This window comes from Mustela putorius, unplaced genomic scaffold (genome assembly GCF_011764305.1).
Source record: "Mustela putorius furo isolate JIRA1106 unplaced genomic scaffold, ASM1176430v1.1 tig00003834_pilon_pilon_pilon, whole genome shotgun sequence".
NCBI classification, from domain to species: domain Eukaryota; kingdom Metazoa; phylum Chordata; class Mammalia; order Carnivora; family Mustelidae; genus Mustela; species Mustela putorius.
In genome coordinates, this window is record NW_025421987.1 from 55,472,802 (window position 1) to 55,491,774 (window position 18,973).

General features: G+C 38.2%; 2 protein-coding genes across 10 annotated transcripts in view; one reads left to right on the forward strand and one right to left on the reverse strand.

Moving 5' to 3' along the window:
- The window catches only part of MED12L (mediator complex subunit 12L), a 324,346-nt gene that overhangs the window by 104,944 nt on the left and 200,429 nt on the right, over window positions 1–18,973 (forward strand). For all 8 annotated transcript variants that reach the window (XM_045088517.1, XM_045088516.1, XM_045088523.1 and 5 more), the window contains one exon: window positions 391–567. In XM_045088517.1, the coding sequence (XP_044944452.1) occupies window positions 391–567 (177 nt within the window). The remainder of the gene's footprint in view (window positions 1–390; window positions 568–18,973) is intronic.
- GPR171 (G protein-coupled receptor 171) lies at window positions 3,254–10,057 on the reverse strand. 2 transcript variants are annotated; one of them, XM_004755563.3, is made up of 2 exons: window positions 9,726–10,057; window positions 3,254–5,497 (listed from the first exon to the last, which is right to left on the reverse strand). In XM_004755563.3, exon 2 carries the CDS (start codon window positions 5,472–5,474, stop codon window positions 4,518–4,520), a length of 957 nt encoding a protein of 318 aa, XP_004755620.1. In that variant the 5' UTR covers window positions 5,475–5,497; window positions 9,726–10,057; the 3' UTR covers window positions 3,254–4,517. The 2 variants fall into 2 exon arrangements, with proteins under 2 accessions (XP_004755620.1, XP_004755619.1); XM_004755562.3 differs by having other exon boundaries at window positions 3,254–5,530; window positions 9,726–10,055.

An 18,973-nucleotide genomic window follows, 5' to 3' on the forward strand; every position in this document is an offset into this window, starting at 1 on the left:
ACTTTTATATCTGGTACTCATTAGTTTTGTTAATGATTTCTGTGTTTATGTTTTTGTAGGAAATGTAACCTTTTGAGGAAACACTTAACCTATGAGTCTGATGTTGTCTCTGGTCCTCTGGGAAGTGTAGCTTTGCATAATTCTTATGAGTGTGTTTGTCATTTTCTCATCTTTAAAATGGGAGATTATGTTGATAGTTTCCTACTAATCTGTATATGAATTTTGTGGAGATTAACACAGTTTCCTTTTTCTCTTTATTTTCTCATTGCTTAAAGAGGGAAGAGATAGTGTAGGAGTGTCTTGTGTATTTGGAGTTCTGGTATGTAGTGCTGTGTTTTGGTGTTGCTCTCTTTCATTTACAATCTCCAACATTTGTTTTACATGACTTAGATTTTTTCTCCCATGCCTGGAGAATCCTGTGAGAATGCCAACTCTTCCTTGGGCAGAAGAATGTCGGTTAATGGTGAGAAGTTGCTTAAGAGAGAAAAACCCAGGGAGCTAATTTTTCCATCTAATTATGACCTTCTGCGACACCTGCAGTATGCAACACATTTCCCCATACCTCTGGTAAGTCATGGCTTCCAGTTGGCAGCCTTGATTATTTCATTTTATGATCATTAACCACTGACTCTTCTACTACTTGCCTGAGTATTACATATGAAAGCAGGTGAGTTTTTCATTCACTGCTTCTTTTGTTATAATTATGATCATATACCGTATGTATAGTTGTAGTTCAAATTTGTGATGTGATGTTACTGGCTAGCTAGAATTAATGGAATTTTCTATATTAGTATCCTTTTATCAAGAGCATTTGAGTGACTGCAAATGACGTCTAAATGTGTTTTCCCACTTCCATTTTACACTCATTTACTGAATGTCTTTTATGTGCACTGTATTGTGGCAGGTACTTGGTGTTATGCAGATGAATGAGAATTTTGGGACACAGGAAAGATGAATAAGATAGGAGGGAGACACATGTGAAATTATATGCACTAAAACACAAGCAATAATTTAGTAAAAACCCAAGCACCCCCTGGAAGGTGAACTGTTTGATATGCCTGGGTGTCTTCCACTCTCAAAGAATAAATATTGGAGGGGAGAGAGAGAACATCTGATTGAGAAGATGGTTAAGGCTTCATAGAGGAGGTTGCATATGACATGGACTTGGATTTCAATCTGATGAATTTAAGAATTGAGCAGCATATGAGAGATATTAACTGGGAAATGTAGTGTTTGACTCATAACGAGTGATGTGATTTTTACTGAAGGGAAACAAGATTTTTTTTTTTTTAAGATTTTAAAAATTTATTTATTTGACAGAGATCACAAGTAGGCATAGAGGCAGGCAGAGAGAGAGAGAGAGAGAGAGAGGAAGAAGCAGGCTCCCTGCTGAGCAGAGAGCCCGATGCGGGACTCGATTCCAGGACCCTGAGATCATGACCTGAGCCGAAGGCAGTGGCTTAACCCACTGAGCCACCCAGGCGCCCACAAGATTGGTTTTTTGATGTTAATGAAAATTGGACCCAAATCTGTAAATGTGTTTATAATTTTAGGTTTACTATCTTTTTTTCCTGGGATTTTAAGGGAAATGTTAATGAGCCTTTTTTTGTTGTTGTTGCACACTATTATTATTATTATTTTAACAGCAGTGTAATTGTGAGATATATATAATGTTGTCTTCTGGATATCTTTGAGGAGTTTCGCTCTGCAAACTAAATATTTTCTTAATTTTTAATTTCTGTTATTTTGGAACTTTTTAAAATTTTTAATTTTTTTTTACACTTATTTTTTTTTTTTTTATAACAACTAAGAATCTTCTTTTTGGTGTCAGTTTTTCTGTGTCCAGGGCTATGTCAAAAGTTGCCACAATTCTTTCTGCTCATCACCTGTACACATCACTCATTCCGAACATAATGGAATAATCTCACCGTGCATTTAGGGCAACAGAAAGGATAGCCTGATATTTTAGAGATGTGTCCTGAAGAATTTATGGATGAACTATTGCAATGTCTGGGATTGGTCTTAAAATAGTTGGCATCAAAAGTGGGGGGAGGCAGGATTTGAAGTCTGGAGTTCAGTTAACTCTTAATGCACCAATGTTAATTTCCTATTTTTGGCAAATGTATCACGGTGATGTAAGGCATTAACATTAGGGGAAACTGAATGAAAGGTATAATGGAACATGCTGTACTGTGTACCTTTTCTGTAAATTTTAAAGTATTCCAAAATAAAACGTTAATTTAAATAAAAAGGAGAGAGGTAATAAATAGGCAAAATGTTGAATGTGGTTGAATTGGTTGCGGATTTTGTGTTCCTCTCTTTGGTAGGCAGGGCTTTACTGGCTTTCCTCTTCCATATGTCTTGGTTTAGGGCACTACCCAAGCACGGACATATTTCTTCTATTGTTCATGTAATCCATGGCCACACAGTCATTCTCAGCATGTAACATTCTAAAGGCTGTCCTCTCCTTGGAGGAAGGAACATGAATGAGTTCCAGTGATTAAGTCTCTCATGATGGATTATGATATAACTGTAATGCAATCATAAAGCAACTGCTAGAAAATTGATGTTGTAGGATACAATTTTTTAATAGCCTTCTATCATCAGTTGCCTTAGGCCTCCCTTTACTGTGTCATTTAGAATAAATGATCAGTAATGTTACTAATGTAACATTGACATTAGGAATGCTGTAGAGAGTCTGGTCCTCTTCCTTAATAAAGAGGGAAAATTTGACTTACCTATTATGCATGAATATGAGAAGAATATGAGAATATGATTTAAAAAAATTGTTCCCTCCCACCCCCATTTCCTGTCTTAAAGATGTAGCTCTAGTATGTGAAGACCAAGGAGAGCGACTAATAGGGACTTGACCAAAAGATTCAGGAAAAGAAACTAGTAGTTTCATGTATGCTTATATGATCTGCTGGGCAGCAGACCATCAACAAACACAGGTTCTAGTGGGCTGGCATTTCAGCAGCATAGCTGTGGCGTAGCTGTGCCCTTTACACCCTGGGATAGAGACTTAATGCTGAAGGGGGGTTCCTGTCATGACCACTAGCTAGCTAGACTTTGTCCAGGGCTCACCATGGTGGAAGTGTGATAGACAGTTGTTTTGGTGCATTTTCTCATTTGGTGCATTTACTCTTTTCAAACTAGGGGATATGAAATTATACGCTGGAATTGTCTTGGGTTCAAGCTTCAGAAAATAATTCTTCTCAGTACAGGACTAAAAATGACTCTGGAATCAAACTAGTTTTGTTAGTTTCCAGGAACACTCTTTCTTTTTTATTTTTTATTTTTTTACACAAATGGGAAAATTTATTAAAGTGAAAAGTACACTTGTGAAACATGAGCGTGGGCGAGCTCAAGAGGCTGCCGGGAACACCATTTTGTAATCACTGCAGCTAATGCAAACGTATTACTACTTGCTGCAAAACAGACTTGCTATTGAAATGAAACCCCCCCCACCCCCGAAGTCTCAGGTATGGTTATCTAAACTTTTCAATTTTCTTTTTTTTAAATAAGTCTTATATTTTATATCATCCGTTGAGTCCTTTCTGCATTACTGGCCATAGAGAGAATTAGATTTGAGGGTTGTGACCCTGAGAGCTGGAGTCACCCCTTCTTTAAACTGGAGGCCCCATGTGGCGTCAGACTCAGACATGGTGCCAGTCAGCCCAGCATGTGTTGTGTTCCCTACAACACATGCTCTGTGTATCTGGCATGTCTGTTTTAAGTCCATTTGACTGGTGGTGTTTTTCCATACCTTTGATGCGAGCTTCTAGTTCCAAAACAGTAGTTTCAGCAGTCAGTGCAGTTTAACAACTTGCTTGAAAATGCTGTAGGATCTATTTCATGTTACTACAAAATAAGAAATCACTGGATTTGTCATTACTTAGGGTAGAAAGTCTTTATAAACCTGATAGAATATAAGTGTATAAAGTACATTAAACACTACTCATGTATTTCCAAGCCTCTTTAGAAGTGAATAGGTTTAGTTGCTGTGTTACAAAACAATTAGATATTAAAAATTGGAGTAGTGAGCTAAAAGGTTACCATCTTTGAAATGATGGATTAAAAAATAAACCAGGCCCAGGTGGTTTCATGGGAAGATCAGCTGGACTTTTTGGTATGATCTAAACGGTTTTATTTAAATTGTGTTGTTGAAGGGCTTTCTGGAACCTTACATGGATTATTTTGCATATTTCTATCAAGAAGTCAGTTCCTGGTATTTAAATGAATACTTCATGAATGCCTCTGAGCTTGTCCTAAAACTCTTTGGGATTTCAAGGATAATGCACGGTTTTACGTTGGTTCAACAGGATTTTTTAGTTTTTTTATGCAAATACTTGGGTTTAGGACCATTAACAACCACAAGAGTACTGCTTAGCTTACTTTTAGAAAAGTTTCTCAGTAACCAGGCCATGCATATGTCTCTTACTTAGGCCCTTTTCTCTCTTTCCTGGTACCTGTTGTCCAACGAGGCAGGAAGTGCATAACATGAAAAATCCCATATTTTATGCGTTGTTTTCACCATTTGATTTTTCTTTTGGAGCCTTGGTCTCCTTAGATGAAGCAAAGGTCTTGGTGACTGTAAAGCGGAATGCTTTTGAGAGATGATAGTACAGGATAGGATCAAAACACAGGTTCGACACAGCAAGGAGCAGTGTGGCCTCTTTGGCTTTAAAGAGTGAAATCCTGGTTGGGCAATCAGAGATCACCGTTGTCTGGCTCAGGGTGTATGGGATTCGGACAATGTGATACGGAACAAAACATATGATGTAGCCGGTAGTCACTAAAAGAATGTTGATGAGGGCTTTTTTCACATACTGATAATTTTCGTTGTCTTTGTTTCTGTAGAGTTGTCGAATTATAAGACAGTTAGATATTAAAATGATGGCTGAGAAATTTAAAAATATTGCTACACATACGAAATTTGTCAGTAAATGCCAATTTCTGCCAAACTCCCTTTTGAATTCCATGCATCCCACATTTGGCTTCTCCTCGATGTCTCTGATGGGAATCATCATGTTGGGCACTGTTATAAGAAGGACCATTAGCCACACCACGGTCGATATCATTTTGGCAAATCCAGGTTCTTGGATCCGATAAATCTTGGAGCTATATGTCAGCTGAAGACAGTGATCAATGCTGACAAATGCTAAGAAAATAATTGACAAGTACATATTAATGTAGATGAGGCAGGCTGTCACTTGGCAGTGGAAAATCTTCAGCTTCCAGGGCGCCACACCCAAGTCAACAACGATTTTCACTGGTAATGCCAGGGTCAGCAGGAAATCAGCCGTAAGCAGGTTAATTAAGTATATGCTTACACACCTGTGATTTTTGTTCTGTACGAAAGCCCAGGTTGCAAAACCACTTCCAATAATTCCAACAAGGAAAACTAAATAAAAAAAGTATGTGAATGGCTCCAGATCTCTGTGAACTGGGCAGAAGATAGAACTGTTTGTCATCTTGAGGGGAAGTAAGGATGACTCTGTTTAAAAAAAAAAAAAAAAATCTGAAGAATCTGTTTAAAAAAAAGGGTTGGGGAGGGAGGTTAGTAATTAAAATTAGAAATGATTTTCTTTAAAAACATTTGTATTCAGAACACCCAGGTCACAAGTTTTCTAATTCTTAGGTAGAATTTTATTGGTGAAATAGATGGTGAGAACATCATGGTTTGTAGAGGAGGCCTGGGTTTTCCATGGTCTGATTTCATGATTTTGGGAAGTCCCATAGAGTTTTGCTTCTAGAATGGATATTTTTGACATAATACTTTTGCATTCTGATAACTCTTGTTACCACTTGGGTTGGAAGTTAGTTTGCAGAGGAGATAAGTGAGCTGAAATTCTGAGAAACAGAGAGGAAATGAGGGCAAAATGGTTTAGTTGTGGCTAAGCCTGAAGAGGTTTCAGTGAGGCTTCCTGGCTTGCTGTTTTCATACATTGACACGAGCTCCTCATGCCGATAATGGGGGACAGAAAATTATTCTGAAATTTAGAGGGAATTATTTTAAAAGTAGGTCCTTCACTATGTCAAGTGCCAGAACATGTTCATCACCATTGCATTTCATTTTTCTGTTCAGCGAAAAGAGTTGAAGCATTAGAATCTGGCTTGAATTGACGCTTACTCCTTCTTTTTCCTTACTCCCATTCCCTAGTGACCTGGGCCTGTGATGTCCAGTATGTGGCCACTTGTGACTACTGAGCACTTGAAATGACAGCCACTTCAACAGCCAAATTGATCTGGGCTGTAAATGCAAAATACGCACCAGGTTTTAAAGATTTTTTTAAGAAACAATACAAGTAGTAAAAGTGTGTACTATTTTGTACAAATAGAACAATTAGTAAAACATCTCCATATTTATTGTATTCAGTGTATGTTGAGATGATATTTCTGATGTTAGGTTAAATATATGATTAAAATTAATTTCTCCTGTTTCTTTTTGCCTTTTCAAATGCAGCTACTGGATAATTTTAAAGTACCTCTACCGTTTGTTTTCTGTTTCTGGTAAACAGTGCTTGTACAGATGTTTCGTGTCAGTGTTTTTGAGAAGTTTGACCACAGATGTATTTTAAAGCCTTTTAGAGCAAGAATATATGATCATTGGTTACAAAATTCTCAAAGAGAAGCTCAGTTATATTTGTATGAAATCATCTAACTATAATGCTTCTTTTCTTTCACTGTAGGTTTTGAGGCAGTTAAGCCCAAAAGTATAAGACATATTCTTAGAACCATTGTGATTGACACTGATAATGACAATCTTGTCATGTTCCCTCCAGATCTAGAACATAAGTATAAGGTAAACCAATGGGCTTTCGATCCTCTCTTTGGCCTGGTCCAAACTAATGCTCTTAGGGCCACGGATATATCTTTCTGGTGCTGCTTCTTGGTGTACACCCTCCTCATGCATATGAAACACTTTCGTCTTGTTTTAAAGACCAGGAGATTTTGTGTTTTAGCAGAAAAAAACCCGATACAAAACTTCTTAAAAACAGTGAATCTGGGTGACTGGGTGGCTCAGTTGGTTAATCTTAAGGCCCTGGGATGGAGTCCCACATTAGGCTCCCTCCTCAACAAGGGAGTGTGCTTCTTCCTCTGCCCCCCCCACCCCCGCCCCACTTGTGTTCATGCACATTTTCTTTCTCTCAAAAATAAGTAAAATTAAAAAAAGAGAAAATCTTAATTATAGTGTCTAAGAAGTCCAAATAAACCGATTCTCTGAAACCTCTCTTTAAAAGTAAATCAACAACAACAAAACCTTTTGAAGCCTTTCTGTTCCTTAATTCTCCTGATTATTTAATGATCCACTGTATACACCTTGGGATGAAACACTATAAACAGATTGTTAAGGCAGACCTACACAAAACTTTATATAAAGTGTCATTTAAAAGGGTACCTGTCCTTCCTCTTTCCTGACTTCAGATAGGACTTCAGGGTTCATACATAATTCATTCTGCACTAAACTCAATGAAAATAATTGAGTACTTTGTGTCTGGCACTGTGCTAAGTACTTTACATGTGCTTATTTAACCTTTCATTATTCCCATCACGTAGACATTATCCCTACTTTATAAATGAGAAAAGTGTGGCACAACGAGGTTAAGTAACACCCAAGGTTATATAGTTGTTAAATTATAGAGCCAGGATTCCAACTCAGACAGTCTGACCTCAGAAGCTATATTCAAAACCACTCTAGAGCTTTGGCTCAGTAATAGTAGTAATCATGGTGATGGTGATGATAGTAACTGTTGTTACAGCAGCCAGCCTTATGAAGTGCTTACTATGTGGCAGAAACTATATTCTAGGCAATTTTCATGTAAAAGAGCAGAAAGAAAATATTAGTTCTTAACTTTCCCCCTAAATACTAATGAGAGAGGTTCAGACTTCAAGTATTTTTTTTGTTTCCTTTTACTGTATATATATATTTAAAAGCCAGATCCAGGTTCTACCTTTTGGATCTAAACCTCCCTTACTTTCAAAGTTCCCATGACTTGGTTGCTTTAAGCCATCCCTACTGTCTTCACCCCAGTTCCCTAGACTGGTGGTATCTCTCCTCTGCTGTGAACTGTTCCTTCCTGCCTCTGTACTCTGGCTCTGATAAAAATTGGGGACTTATAGGACTTTAAGGATGGAGGGAACCTTTATTGATAGTGTCTAGCCCAAGCCTCAGATCAGTTGAGGAGACTGGGGTCTGGCACTCTGAAATTGTGCAAGGTTTTTCCAGCTTGTATGAATGGGCTAGAATCTGACCCCGCTGATGATTTTTAGGCTTTCTGACCTTATCCTTCTTATATCCAAATCCTTCCTATTTTAAAATGCCTGGAGTAAGCTCTTTGTGTCCGGAAGTCTACTCCAGGCTTCACTGACTTCTTAGAACTCTGTTTTTTTGGATAGTAACCATTCGTTTGAACCGTGGCATTCTGACCATCCTTTTCTTCTCTGGGTCAAAAGCTAGTGTTGAAATAAATTGATCCTCATCTCTGTCACCCACCTTAGCTCATTGTTCCTTTACCAGATGCTTACAATTTTGGCTTATGCTCTTGTATTCCCCCCCCTTTAAAAAAATGTTTTATTTATTTATTTGACAGATCACAAGTAGGCAGAGAGGCAGGCAGAGAGGGGGAAACAGGCTCCCTGCTGAGCAGACAGCTCGATGTGGGGCTCGATCCCAGGACCCTGGGATCATGACCTGAGCCAAAGGCAGAGGATTAACCCACTGAACCACCCAGGTGCCCCTGCTCTTGTATTTCTAATGTTACATTATAATAGTTAACATAGTACTGTGTTTTTTTAAGTGCTCCTATTGTTCATTCTATTATATAATAAAGTCTCATTTTTATAGATGAATATACAGTAAAGAGGAGGATTAGAAAATTGTTTTCATCAATTAATAATTAGTATTCCCTATAGCTAGAACGGGCCATATATACCACTTACGGATAATTTATTTAAAAATAATCACAGCATAATTGTTTATCTGATGATGCTAGAGATTCCTGTAGGACCTTGCACTTGCTTTTTGTGAACCTCAGTCTAGATTGCAATGAAAAACAAATCTCATCATTAAAAATTTTTGGTATGTTGATTAGAGGTTAAATCATACTATAATAGCATTTTGTGTTCTCTCTCAGAAATCTGAAGACCAAATGCTTGATAAATGTTTCGTCAACCAATTACTTAGCCTGTGGAAATTTGATGTGCTACAGCAAAAATAAAAAAAACTTCAAGTGTCTCCTTTGTTTGGGATTGAGTGAATAATTGCTTAGGGAGTAAATACACTTACTAGATTTTTCTTTTTAAATGAAAGTCACAATAGAATGTTTTTGAAATTACCTATCAAAATTTTTATGGAGGAAAGTCATTTCGAGATCTGTTGTGCCCTGTTGTAAAGACTTACAACAAGGCATTTATTCATTTTGTTATAAAAAATAAGATTGAGTTACTGAATGGTTATGTTGGCCTATAAGTAAATATTCAGTCTTGTATAAATTAAACTTTTTTTTTTCTTTTGAGAGGAATGGATGAGGTCATCAGATAGAAGAAAATTATAGTGCAGTTCATAGTGAGAATCTATTTAGAATGTAATAATTGGTACCCTCTTACATGGCAGCCTTATCACACAGTGTCCTTTCCAACTTAAATGTCTTAAACACTGAGCATGATAGCTTCCCCTTAGATGGAAAGACATTTGAATATATCAAGTACTTAAAAAGACCTACCTGGGGGTATATTGTCTGAGCCGCTGCGGGCTCGCAGTGGGTCTTCAGAGAAGCAGGAGCTTGCCGTCTGGCCCGAGCAAGAGCACTGGCAGCTCCATTGCACGAAGGCTGGCTGTACAAAAAATTTCCTTTCCTTTTCGTGTGGTTTTAAAGTGTCGCATATTGACGTAGATGAAACTGTGGTTTGTGAATAGTTTACCTGTATGAAAGTCTCCCCAAGAGGTTCAATTTGGTGTGTGCTTCCTTCTGTGTGTTTGTGTATTCTTTTAGAGGAAAGATTTTTATTGTCCCATCGTTGTGCCTTGCATTTATTTTTTTAAACATCCAAGTTATGTTTTCCATCATAATGATTTTAAAGAACATCACTTTTGTGCCTTGAAAGGGGTTATGTGTTAAATATAGTAGGTCTTCAAGCAGAATTTCTTTAGTATACATCCTGATACTATCAGCTTTTCGAAGTTATAATTCGAACAATTGTTGCAGTTTGGGTTCTGCTGAGTCCTCTATTAATAAAGAAAGATGTGATTTAACATAGTCTGATAAAGTTTATGTTTTATTTATCTTTATTCTTTTTTTGTTGTTGTGGAAAAATCTGCAAGTAGCAACAGAAGAAAAATTACATGCACAGAGATAATTACTGTTAATGGTTTTGGTACATAAATTGGCACAAATTTCAGCACAGATTTAAAAATCTTTCTAAGTGTACGCACACCTACTTAAAATGTTATGTGATGTGTGCTGTAGGTATCGTTGTAATTCTTTTCTTTCAAGGATATTTTGGGTCTGTTTCTCTAAGTTCAAGAGTAGGCCATCTGTCAGTTTGGCCCAAATAGCTTAATAAATTGAGCCTGGTATTTAGTTAATAGATTGTATGTAAAGGAACCCTCCTGTGTATTTAAATTGTTTGGGTACATGATCATTCTGCCTGTGGTGAGCACATGTTTACTGAGTGTCTGAATGGAGCTCAGCATGGTGAAGGACCTCATGAAAAGTCACTGTACCCCATCCACGCCATCGACTGGCTTTGTTAGGTTATCTTTCTTGTATAAGTGTAGCCTTTATAAAAGAGGATATGAGCTCCTGTCTCAACCGTATTTTCTGGAGTCCTACATCTGCTGGTCCAAAGTTGAGTTGAAAGTGCAAAACTATTTCTTGGTTAGGGCCTGAATTCTAGTGTTACTTCATTGGTTTGGTAGGTTCTTTGGTTTTCTCTCCTTTTTTCCTAATAATTCTTAGTTTTCCAGATATTAAAAAAAAAAAGTCTCTCCAGAATAATCCAAAATGAATCCCTTTTGTAATTACTTTTAAAAAGAAAAATCTCTCAAGAGACTAAAGGAGATGTCAAACCATGGGGAATTTAGGGAGAGTTTAAGGGAACATTTTGGCAGCGGTAAGAATGCTTATGATGATAGTAGCCATTTGTTTCGTGGATCCTGGTGTTCTCCCAAATTCATGTAGTAATAATACAATAGTGAGTATGAATATTAACTATTACTGCTATTATTATCACCATGTTGCAAAAGAAGACTTTTTTATATATATGCACTTACAGATTAGGCCAAAAACCCCCAAATCTTAAACTTTGTCCTTGGTTTTTGGTTAAGAAGCAATGTTAACTCTCATCATAACAGTGCTGGGAAAGGCTCTGTCCTTGAAGATTTGTGTGCATTATTGTTGGATGGGACTCAGTGAAAAGCACACTTCAGAAAAGACACCCTTGCAGATCATCAAGTAAGTGAGCAGTGATGCTCATGGTTCATATGCACATGCAATGGGGGACAGAGGTGGGGGCATGGAGAGAATTTGGTGAGACAGAGCTGGCTGCCAGTAGAGTGGTGAATGGTTCTAACATGGTATGCAGGAACACCGGAGTGAGCAGTTTTTGGTAGTGCAGTTTTTTGTTTCTTGTTTTAGGTAGGCATATCTATCTGTTTACGTCCCTGTTGACTTTGGGGGTATAGCCAGACAGAGCTGAGAAGTATATTTAACTATTCTGAAAGATCTGTGGCCACCGTTTTTGTGTCTGGATTGCCAGATAGAAAAGAGCTGAAGGACCCTAGTTCTCACTGTTCCATTTCCTTTTTGGAATGGTGAGAAACCAATCTTTTAATAGTGAAACTGAACCTTGTTCTTCCTTATGAGAATAACCTTCAGGCTATCTGATATTTTGTGGAAGTTTAATCAGAGTAGAAATATGCTTTTTTGGGGCTACCATCCCTGTTTTGTTTTTAACACAAATTCCATTTGAAATTTCCCAAAGTCATTTCTTTATCTCTTTCATTAAGAAAAAAGGGTTCTCAGAGTATATTTTGTTAGTGTTCTGGGAAATTAGATGTCATCACTAACCCAGTATTTTAGAAACCCAAGTGGGCAGAAGTGAGGTGAAGTTATTTTTCCTTGACCTTGGTCATAGCAGTACTTGAAAAGAAATGACGTACTAGTTACTTTAATGAATATTTTGCTTGTTTTAAATAAAACTTGAAAAAGCAAAATTGCCCCAGGAATTGACAAAATCTTACTGTAGTCAACTCCTCCAGGCACACAAATCATGCTTTTGATTTTACTGAACACAAATGCCAAACTGTATTTCAGTAGAAGTGTCGTTTTTAATGTTTAACTTTCTTAAAATTTGTTTTTTAAACATGACGTAGTAGCCCTTTGGAGCTAATAGGGAATGGGAAAATGAATATCGGAGTAGGTAGCCACTGCCACACTCAGACAGCAGTCTGAGAACTTATTTTCTTTTAAGGAAATCTACGATTTGTTAGGAAAGCCCACTCTTTTACAGATGGGGATACTAAGGCCTTGTCCAATTCTGCTCCATTAGGCTCCAGTGACCTAGTACTTCATTATGCTTCTTAAAATGAAAGCGTTGGGGGTGGAAACAATGGTTACAAAGAAGGCCAGCAGGTCCATCCAGCCCGGCCCCCTGTCCTGTTGCCCCCCTTAGTTTAAATTTCAGTACTGCTGAGCTGTGGGAATGGTATGCGACTGTGCCCACTCCTCTCACAGAGTCTGCAATGCAGGATGCTCTCAACTCAAAGTAGTTTGCCTCCTGAAGCTTTTTTATGATCTTTGGGTAGGAGGCTGTTCCTTGGTTAAGAAATGCTGGTGATAAAGATGTTTCTCTGGGTTGTGTGTGTGTGTGTCTGTCTGTCTGCCTTTCTCGGGAGCCACTGTGCTTTCGGTTCACATTTTGAAAGATCTTTTTAAAACATGTAATCCAATCAAGAAATGGGCAGAGGACATGAACAGACATTTCTGCAAAGAAGACATACAGATGGCCAACGGACACATGAAAAAGTGCTCCATATCACTCGGCATCAGGGAAATACAAATCAAAACCACAATGAGATATCACCTCACACCAGTCAGAATGGCTAAAATCAACAAGTCAGGAAATGACAGATGCTGGCGAGGATGTGGAGAAAGGGGAACCTTCCTACACTGTTGGTGGGAATGCAAGCTGGTGCAACCACTCTGGAAAACAGCATGGAGGTTCCTCAAAATGTTGAAAATAGAACTGCCCTATGACCCAGCAATTGCACTACTGGGTATTTACCCTAAAGATACAAACGTAGTGATCCGAAGGGGCACGTGCACCCGAATATTTATAGCAGCAATGTCCACAATAGCCAAACTGTGGAAAGAACCTAGATGTCCATCAACAGATGAATGGATCAAGAAGATGTGGTATATATACACAATGGAATACTATGCAGCCATCAAAAGAAATGAAATCTTGCCATTTGCGACAACATGGATGGAACTAGAGCGTATCATGCTTAGCGAAATAAGTCAAGCAGAGAAAGACAACTATCATATGATCTCCCTGATATGAGGAAGTGGTGATGCAACATGGGGGCTTAAGTGGGTAGGAGAAGAATCAATGAAACAAGATGGGATTGGGAGGGAGACAAACCATAAGTGACTCTTAATCTCACAAAACAAACTGAGGATTGTTGGGGGGAGGGGGCTTGGGAGAAAGGGGGGTGGGGTTATGGACATTGGGGGTGTGTGCTTTGGTGAGTGCTGTGGGGTATGTGAACCTTGCGATTCACAAACCTGTACCCCTGGGGATAAAAATATATGTTTATAAAAAATAAAAAATTAAAAAAAACATAAATAAAAGAAAAAAAATAAAACATGTAATCCCTTTGTCCACTTGGATTAGTCCAAAGACTTTCTCCCCCTGACTCTCACTGAGATTGGCAGCTTCAAATCTCAGAGCGACAGATGTGATTAGACCAGAGTACTTTTTAAGGGAGGCATAGACAGACCCAGAGCTTCCAAAACGTTGCTGATTCTGTTACTTAAACACTCTCTCGGCTTTCCCTTTTTAATGAAACAGAGAGTAAAAAGTCGGAAGTATTTTTTTTAATTAATTATTTTTATTAACATCTAATGTGTTATTTGCCGCAGGGGTCAGGTCTGTGAATCGTCAGGCTTACACATTTCATAGCACTCACCAAGAAGTGTTTTGAAGGCAAAGGGTTTTACATGTTCTTAGAATGTGAACTCGATTATAAGAATGACTGAGTATATTCATTCCCCTTGCCTGTCCCTTTGGTTCTTTTTATTAAAGACTGTATAGTATTATTGGGTAACCGTACAGTTCATTTCACCTTTCAGTTGTGTGCTATTTGATGGATGGATATGAAATAATTAACAAGCGAAATCCCTAAGAAAGAAATTTGAATGGTCATTTTCCCCCCTTTGAGTGGTTGTGGTCCTTTTCAGAAGTTGTGAGTAACACATTTTCAAAGTTCGAATACATTTTACAAACTCTGTTGTTACCTTCCAGGTGAAGGTTCTCTGGAGACATTCTCCCAACCCCTTGCCATGTGAGTCCTTGTTTTTTGATCAAGTACTTAAGGAAAGTTTTAACAGATGTTTGACTTTAGGCTGCCTCCTTAGCTCCCGTGCTGGAGGGTATTTTTGTTATGTTTAGTAGGTTATGGTGTAGAGGGGGTCGCACGGAATCTCTAGCACCTGCAGTGAAACTGTTAGAACTCAGTAAGTCTTAGGGCATTAGATTCCATAGGGATAGGGAGAAAGCAGAAGACAAGAAACCAGGATAGGGATGATTAGGATGCGGTCATTCTGAGTGAGAAGCAGTAAGGAGCTCCCACCCTTAGATGGGAATGGATGGGCACTGGGAACAGTGGAAGAAGTATGGTACAGGGCTGTGGTTTCGGGCAGGGAGGGGAGTCGACTTTGGTTTCAGTCCTGGCGCGGGAAGTCTGAAGAGAGAATCCAGGTGGATAGGTAGAAAGGTGAGTTCGAGGATTGGCTTATGTTTTTAGTGCTACCTCGTTACTTGATAAAGCATAGATTGTTTTTATTTTATTCCTTCTCTTTTAGATAGCTGATATTCCTTAGTGTTTTATTGTCATAACCAGGACATTCTGCTTCTGTTTTTGTTTGTGTATTTGTCTTTTGGATTCTGTATGTAAATGAAGTCATACAGTATTTGTCTTTTTGTCTGGCTTATTTCACTTATATTCAGCCCATATGTGTTGTTGCAAATGGCAAGATTTCATTCTTTTCTATGGCTGAGTAGTATTCCATTGTATATAGACACCACTTCTTTATCCATCATCTGTGGATGGACACTTGGATTGCTTCTGTATCTTGGCTATTGTAAATAATGCTGCAAGAAATAGGGCACATATATCTTTTCAAATTACTGTTTTCATTTTCTTTAAGTGTCTAGTACTGGAGTTATTGGATCATATGATATTTTGATTTTTAATTTTTAAAAAGATTTATTTATTGGAGAGAGAAAGAGAAAGAGAGAGAGGGTGTGAGTGCACACATGGGGGCAAGGGCTAGAGGAAGATGATCTTGCTTAGAACTCAATCTCATGACCCTGAGATCATAACCTGAGTCAGAGGAGGAGTTGGATGCTTAACCGACTGAGCCATGCAGGCACCACTGTATTTTTAATTTTTAAAGGAACTTCCATACTGTTTTCCACGGTTTGGCTATATCAGTTAACATGGCCACCAACAGTGTACGAGGGTTCCTTTTTGTCCATGTCTTTCAGTACTTGTTCTATCTCGCCTTTTTGACACTAGCCATTCTGATGGTGTAGGGCGATATGTTACTGTGGCTTTGGTTTGCATTTCCCTGATGATGAATGATGTTGAGCATGTGTCTGTTGGCCATTTATAGGACTTCTTTGGGAAACATGGCTATTCAGTTCTTTCCCTGTTTTTTGATTATATTATTTGGTTTGCTAGTGTTGAGTTTTATAGGCTCTTTATATATTTTGGATACTAATTCCTTTTTGGATATATTATTTGCAAATATCTTCTTCCATTCAGTAGATTGCCTTTGGTTTTGTTGATGATTTTTTTTTTTTTTTTTTTTTTTGCTGTGCAAATAATGAGACATTCTGAATGTAACTTTTTAAACACTTAAGAAACTTATTTTAAATAGTATTGGTAGGGAAGCCCTGGTTTCCCTATTAAAAAAATAGCATTTTCCTTTTTATTTACCTAACTACTTTCATAGCATCAACCAGATAGGAAAACACATTTAGTCATAGCATTGCGATTATTTTTTTAATAGTGGCAATTTTTAAAAATTAAAATTGGTGGTTAATTTACAAACAAAATGAGAATTAACTTCTCATTTTGGTCAGTAAATATCGGGGAGAGCCAGTGTTCCTTCAGAAAGCCATGGTGTAAAAAGTAGAATGTAAATAATTAACAGCTTGAAAAAGCTCCTAGTTAAATGTAGAGATCTTTTAGTTTAGAAAAGGGATTATTAAGTAGTGTGAAGTATTGTATGGGGAAGATGAGAGCCACATTTCAGTGGCCTTTTATGTCAGGAGATGGGATGATAGGAAAGTAAACCTTTAGAACTTTGTCATACACTTGGGAGGAAGATGTAAGTTACACAGTGACCTGGAATCTGGGAGGGAAGCAGGAGGTAGTGCAGCTGTGGGCTTCGCCTGACATACTGACACCATGTGGATCGGAGCTGGTGACATCTGGAGGTTGGAAATAGAACAAGATGGCCCTGGGCCCACAGTCTTGTATTTCAGGTCCCCAAAGCACTGAAGGTAGTGTTTGGGTAGTGGGTTGAGATGATGAGATCACAGAGATCTTAACTGTGACCATGAGAGAAGTCAGACTTATGCAATGAGCACATTCAAAAAGTAGCAAGTAGTGTTTGTTAATGAAAATACTTTTCATCTACTTTGTTGTTGTTGAGAGTGGGCCTGTTTTCATAATCCCTCTTTTTGTGCTTGTACTCCAGCTTCTGTTGCAGTGGGAGAGATAAAAATGGCTTAGCTTCTTACATTTTCTGCCAACCCTGAAACTGCTTTGGAGTGCCCCAGGTTAAAAGGGAACATATTCCGGGTCCTACTGTAGAGAAAGCTGTCATGCGAGTCCTCGAGTGCTCAGGGTGCCCAGGGTGGCTTCTAAACTTAGATGCCTATGCTGGAAAAGAAGGCCTGAAACACAGTGTGTAAGAAACAATAGAAAGCAAGGAAAGCTGGGAACGATAGTGAGTTGAGAGCTTTTGCTTCACCAAGAGAGGCTAGCAGGCCCTTAGCTGGAGTCAGTTGCTTCCCCATGCTTTTATTTGTTGGGACAGTAATTAAGGTAGACGATGGTATGCCACTAGCTGTTTCGCAACTTAGGGACTGCAGAAATCTAAGAGAAAGGTGTTCGAAAATGGCTCTTGACTATGTCTAAAAATCCCCCATTAATAGGAACTCTTAGATTTTAACTGAACCATGATTCCATTTTGTTGTGTAATTGAGTCAGCTACCTATATGGAAATATTCTTAAGTTTTTTTTTTTAATAAAAGAAACTTTTTTTTTTGTGATAAGAATCAGGAAACAAACATCATAATCATCTAAGTTTACCCATGAAAGCTGCCCACTGAGATACGTGACTCGGACAGTGGTTGTTTACAAAAGGCTGCCTGCTGCTAGGGGTGCTCATCTGTTCGTTATCTCCTCAGCCTCTGGACTCTGTTTTCTCAGCAGTAAAAACGAGACTTCTTTGAGAAACCCACTTTCTGTGGTTCTTGTCCATAGGCCTATCACAGTGCCCACTCTGCCTCTCAGGCCATAACTGACAACCAGCATGTCAGATTCCACTGGCCACAGATTGGAATGGAAAATAAGCTGGTATGATCCAATGAAAGCCAAGTTCCAGGTTTCTGAAGAAATTCTCTGGAGGACTGACTGTGAAGATTTAAGGTCTAGAAATGCTTCTTTCGTTTTGCTACCATCGAAAAAGAGCCCACAGCTTCCTTTGAGTTCCTAATACTGTGGAAGGTGGCTGCAAAAATGCTATAAACCAGCTTTTGTTACATCAGCTGAGGCCCCCAATCAGCACTTAAATTAAGCTATAATGACAACTTGGGACATTTAGGTCTGTTAGCCAGTATATCTCTTTTTATTGCAGAAGTCCAGTTTTAGTTGTATATTTTGGTCACCTACAAATTAAACAATTCTGATACATTGACTTCCTCTGGAAGATTAACCCAGAAATTCTAGAAAACACCCTTATACAAGTTTTGTTTCTACTTGATAATGTTAATAAAGTATTTGCCATTAGCTCTCTATTCTGTCCTTAAATCCATTGCTGCTATTTCTATCCTCTGGCTCTGGGCAACAACAAGAAGAAGTATCTTTATTAATACAAAAAATAGCTATGACATCAGACCATCCTCCCAGAGTGATACGAGATTTCCTTTTTGGTAAACCACACTGTGAGGTTTGTGTGGGGAGGGGTTGGGAGAGAACTGGTACGGTGTGGTCTTCAACGGTACAAAGCTATTAGTACTTTTTGCTCACCAGTTCTCTGCAAGATATCAGTGGCATGCAAATGATCTTTTCATGAAGGACATCCCCACAGAAGAACCACTTTAACAACATGTGGCTTTCCTTTCCCATTTGTCACTTTTTAAAAATACTTTAACTGTTTCTGCAATATGATTGTGTTAATTTACTTTCTTAGAGGAAAATATATATTATAAAACTGTATTATAAACTAGCTACAGAAATTACTCCATAACATAATTTAAAAAACAAAAAAAAAGTACTGGTTACCTCAGGGAAGTTTCTGGATTGATCCACTGTTGCCATCGCTATACTCTATTTCTTTTAATTCTGGACCCGATACGCAGTAACTGTTAATCAATGGTTGCTTTTATTCTTCCCTGGATTGCGTGCTGTTTCCTGAAAAACCTTGATGTCCGCATTACCCATCTGATTTAG